At 41.5% G+C, this 5,530-nt stretch overlaps 1 protein-coding gene across 1 annotated transcript; it reads left to right on the top strand.

The window, feature by feature from the left end:
- Positions 1-373: 373 nt before the first annotated feature.
- LOC110315282 (WD repeat-containing protein 20-like) lies at positions 374-5,526 on the top strand (the record flags this gene model as incomplete). Its single annotated transcript, XM_021189371.1, is given in 4 exon segments — positions 374-430; positions 4,386-4,480; positions 4,482-4,612; positions 4,792-5,526. Coding segments are annotated over 4 exon segments (1,018 nt in total), but the record flags the coding sequence as incomplete, so codon positions are not given.
- Between the last annotated feature and the right edge of the window lie 4 nt (positions 5,527-5,530).

The raw sequence follows: 5,530 nt of genomic DNA, 5'->3' as shown, positions 1-5,530 counted from the left end.
CTTTACCAATCCTAAATCGGATAGAGGACTAATATTCAATATATATAAAGAACTCAAGAAGATGGACTCCAGAGAATCAAATAACCGTATTAAAAAATGGGGTACAGAGCTAAACAAAGAATTCTCAACCAAGGAATATACCAAATGGCTGAGAAGCATCTGAAAAAATGTTCAACATCCCTAATCACCAGGGAAATGAAAATCAAAACAACCCTGAGATTCCACCTCACTCCAGTCAGAATGGCTAAGATCAAAAATTCAGNTGACAGCAGATGCTGGCAAGGATATGGAGAAAGAGGAACACTCCTACATTGTTGGTCGGATTTCAAGCTGATACAACCACTCTGGAACCATGCACACTTAAAGATATGGAATGGGGCTTCTGGAGAGACCTGTTCTCCCACGAGTGCTTTCACTCATGGGCTCAGAGGTAAGATAGCCACTTTCTCTCTAATAACTGTGTGGAGTAGGACAGGGAGGAGCATATGGGTCACAGGACAGAGGAAAAGCTGGGACAGGATCCTTCTGGTCACCATCTGCACCCAGAGCTTCAGTGGTTCCAGAGTCCGCTGTACACAAGTTCTGCTAGGAGAGAACTGGTCTCCCAGGAGTGCTGACACAAATTTACAGACCCACAGGAGGAACAAGCTCCAACCAAAGACAGCAAGAACATCTAACACCAGATATAACCAGATGGTGAAAGGTAAATGCAAAAATCTTGCCAACTTAAACCAAAACTACTTGGCATTATCACAACCTAGTTCTCTCATCACAGCAATGTGGGGAATTGCAGGCTGGTCTCCAGTTGAGCTGAGATCTGATCCCCGAAGGGTGATAATTCACCTACATGACACGGTAGGCATTCCCTCATGCTCCTGGAACTCTGGCCCCTGCCTAAGTTACTGCCCTTCACAGCCCCCACAAGAAAAGCATGGCTAGAAGTCACATAGGCAATGGCCCAAGCTTCTGACCTTCAGGCTAAACTCCTCCCCAGTTACCTAGTAACAGTAAAGATCATAAAAGTGGCTGTTAGGCCCCCACCTGTCTCTCTCACTTCTTTGTTCTCTTACCTCTCACTTCTCTCACTCCTCTCTTCTCTTTCCTTTCTCTTTGTCTTCTCCTCTCCTCTCTCCCTTGTACTCTCTCTCTAGCCTTTCCTCTCCCCCTCTTTCTCTCTCTCTCCCTCCCTCCCCCTCACTCTCTTTCTCTCTATCTCTTTTCTACCTTCTCCCTTTCCTTCTGCATCTTTATAATAAAGCTCTAAAACCATATAATGTCTCTACTCATCAAGGCCCACTGTGCTTGGAGGATGCGACAGGCTTTTTCCTAATGAGCCATTTCTAATCTCCCATTAGAAGGCCTTCCTGTGCTCCAGTCAAGATCTGCTGCACTCACTCTCATCAGTGTTGGGAACCTCTTCCCTCATCCCTCTTTCCCATAACCCTGGTGGCTTTAGCAAAGTAGTTTCAGGAATCCCAGGCCCCTTGGCCACCCCCTGAAGAGTGGGTCAGAGGCTTGAATGGCCACCCAGGGCTGAGTTGAAAGTGTATGGCAGCTCTGCCATGCCTGACTGACCAGAGAATAGGTAAAGTTCTGGCAGGGTGTGGGTCCCCCCCTCTTCCCCTGTGCCCCCTTATTAGTTCCCAAAACAGCAATTCCTGGATACCCCAACACACCAGAAAAGCAAGACATGGATTTAAAAACACATCTCATGATGTTGATAGAGGATCTTCAGAAGGACATAAATAACTCCCTTAAAGAAATACAGGAGAACACAGGTAAACAGGTAGAAGCCCTTAAAGAGAAAACATAAAAATCCCATAAGGAATTATAGGAAGACACATACAAACAGGTGAAGGAATTGAACAAAATCATCCAGGATCAAAAATGAAAGTAGAAACAATAAAGAAATCACAAAGGGAGAGAACTCTGGAGATAGAAAACCTAGCAAAAACATCAGGAGACATATAAGCAACTATCACCAAGAGAATACAAGAAATAGAAGAGAGAATCTCAGGCACAGAAGATACCATAGAAAACATTGACACAACAATCAAAGAAAATGCAAGATGCAAAAATATCCTAACCCAAAACCTCCAGGATATAATGAGAAGACAGAATCTAGGGATAATAGGTATAGAAGAGAACGAAGATTCCCAAATTGACAGGTCAGTAAATATTTTCAACAAAATTATAGAAGAAAACTTCCCTAACCCAAATAAAGAGATACCCAAGAACATTCAAGAATTCTACAGAAAACCAACTAGATTGGATCAGAAAAGAAATTCCTCCCATCACCTAATAATAAAAACACCATCCACACAAAACCAGTAACTCTGTGTTTAGCACAAAAAGCAAAAAATTACTGCATTAGAGATGTAAATACAATCCCCTGAATGATGATCAGGTTAATTCAATGTGAGAAAGAAGAACTGGCAATTGCTTACTTTCCTTTTTCTGCACAAATTCTGGGAAAATATAAGATCATCCATTTTCTACATGGTTTTAGGCAACAGATGTAAGTCTTTCAGTTTAATTTAGAATATGAAGTTAACCCTTCAGAAGGCCTAGTGGTTCATAAGATTCCATCTCATGTAGAAAATTATATATTAATTAATTTATCAGATATTTTACAAATACCTCACCTCATCCTGTATGCAACCTATAATAATGTATTATTTTAGGGTTAATGTACTTTAGAAAGACACAGATTATCAATATAAAATACATTTAAAAAATCAAAACACCAAATGCACAAAACGAAGAAAGAATATTTAAAGCACTAAGGGAAAAATGTCCAGTAACATATAAAGGCCGACCTATTATATTTACACTGGACATCTCACCAGAGATGATGAAAGCCAGAAGATCCTGGGCAGATGTCATACAGACCCTAAGAGAACACAAATGCCAGCTCAGGTTACTATAAAAAGCAAAACTTTTCATGACCATAGATGGAGAAACCATATATTCCATGACAAAAACAAACAAACAAACAAACAAAAAAAAACATGCACAATATCTCTCCACAAACCCAGCCATTCAAAGGATAATAAATGGAAAACTCCAACCCAAGGAGGGAAACTACACTGTAGTAAAAGCAAGAAAATAATATTCTTTTAATGATGCAAAAAGAAGATAGCCACAAAAAACATAATTCCACCTCTAAGAACAAAAATACCAGGAAACAACAATCTATTTTCCTTGATCTCTCTTAATGTCAATGGACTCAATTCCCCCAATAAAAAGACATACACTAACAGACTGGATACATGAACAGGACCCAAAATTTTGCTGCATACATGAAACCCACCTCAGTGACAAAGACAGACACTTCTTCAGAGTAAAAGGCTAGAAAACAATTCTCCAAGCAAATGGTCCCAAGAAACAAACTGGAGGAACCATTCTAATATGGAATAAAATTAACTTTCAACCTAAAGTTATCAAAAAAGATAAGGAAAGACACTTCATACTCAAAGGAAAAATGAACCAAGATGAACTCTCAATTCTGAACATCTATACTCCAAATGCAAGGACACCCATATTCATGAGAAACTTTTTCTTAAAGTTAACGCACACATTGCATGCACCTCACACAATAATAGTGGGAGACTTCAACACCCCACTTTCATAAATGGACAGATCACGGAATTAGAAAAAAAAACAGAGACACAGTGAAACTAACAGAATTTATTTTTTTTTAAAATAGATGTAACAGCTATCTATAGAACATTTCATCCTAAAACAAAAGGATATACCTTCTTCTCAGCACCTCATGATACCTTCTCCAAAACTGACCATATAATAGGTCACAAAACAAGCCTCAACAGATACAAGAAAATTGAAAGAATCCCATGGATCATATCAGATGATCATGGACTAAGGCTGGTCTCCTATAACAATATAAACAACAGAAAGCCCACATAAAAGTGGAAGCTGGAGGAAGAAATAAAGAAAGAAATTAGAGACTTTTAGAGTTTAATGAAAAGGAAGATACAACATACACAAACTTATGGGACATAATGAAAGCAGGGTTAAGAGGAAAACAGATAGCTCTGAGTGCTTTCAAAAAGAAACTGGAGAAAGCATACACTAGCAGCTTGAGAACATATCTGAAAATGCTAAAACAAAAAGAAGCAATACAACCAAGAGGAGTAGATGGCAGGAAATCACCAAACTCAGGGCTGAAATCAATCAAGTCAAAACAAAAATAATTCTACAAAGAATCAACTAAACCAGGAGCTGGTTCTTGGAGAAAATCAACAAAATAGATAAAGTATTAGCCAAAATAACTAGAGGGCACAGAGACAGTATCCTAATTAACAAAATCAGAAATGAAAAGGGAGACATAACTTAATAAATTGAGGAAATGCTAAATCCTAAAGAAATCGAAGCAGTCGTTTAAGACCCAATTCACCACCCGGGAAGGTCTGTACAAGCTGCTGCAGCACTCGGAGTACAGCCGGCCCAACCGGGTGCCTGCAGGGATCCAACCCTGTCCGCGTCTCCTTCGTAAACCTCAACGACCAGTCTGGCAACGGCGACCGCCTCTGCTTCAATGTGGGCCGGGAGCTCTACTTCTATATCTACAAGGGGGTCCGCAAGGAATATGGTATGCATGTGTGCGTGCATGCATGTGCAGGGGATAAAACCCAAGGGCCTCCTCATACACGTTAAGCAAGCCCAAGACATCTCCTCAGCCCAAGGCATAGGAAGGTTTACAGTTACTGGGACCACCTAGAAGCCCTAATGTGGAAGATATTCAAATCCTGATTAGACACTTGAGTGAAGCTGCTGACCTGAGTAAACCCACAGATAAAAGGATATACAAAGGGACGCAGCCCACTTGCCATGACTTCAACTTCCTCACAGCTACAGCAGAGAGCGTCTCTCTCCTAGTGGGCTTTTCCGCAGGCCAAGTCCAGCTTATAGACCCAATCAAGAAAGAGACCAGCAAGCTGTTTAACGAGGAAAGACTAATAGACAAGTCCCGCGTAACCTGTGTCAGATGGGTTCCTGGTTCGGAAAGCCTTTTCCTAGTAGCCCATTCAAGTGGGAACATGTACTTATATAATGTGGAGCACACTTGTGGCACCACAGCCCCCCACTACCAGCTCCTGAAGCAGGGAGAAAGCTTTGCCGTGCACACTTGCAAGAGCAAATCCACGAGGAACCCTCTCCTTAAGTGGACGGTGGGCGAGGGGGCCCTCAACGAGTTTGCTTTCTCCCCAGATGGCAAGTTCTTAGCATGTGTGAGCCAGGACGGGTTTCTGCGTGTGTTCAACTTTGACTCAGTGGAGCTGCACGGTACAATGAAAAGCTACTTTGGGGGCTTGCTTTGTGTGTGCTGGAGCCCAGATGGCAAGTACANTGTGACAGGTGGAGAGGACGACTTGGTGACAGTCTGGTCCTTTCTAGACTGCNGAGTAATAGCTAGAGGCCATGGGCACAAATCCTGGGTCAGTGTTGTAGCATTTGATCCCTATACTACTAGTGTAGAAGAAAGTGACCCTATGGAGTTTAGTGGCAG

Source organism: Mus pahari, unplaced genomic scaffold (assembly GCF_900095145.1).
Source record: "Mus pahari unplaced genomic scaffold, PAHARI_EIJ_v1.1 scaffold_11778_1, whole genome shotgun sequence".
In the NCBI taxonomy this organism is placed as follows: Eukaryota; Metazoa; Chordata; class Mammalia; order Rodentia; family Muridae; genus Mus; species Mus pahari.
Note: the sequence above shows the minus strand (reverse complement) of the source record. Positions and strands in the feature narration are given on the sequence as shown.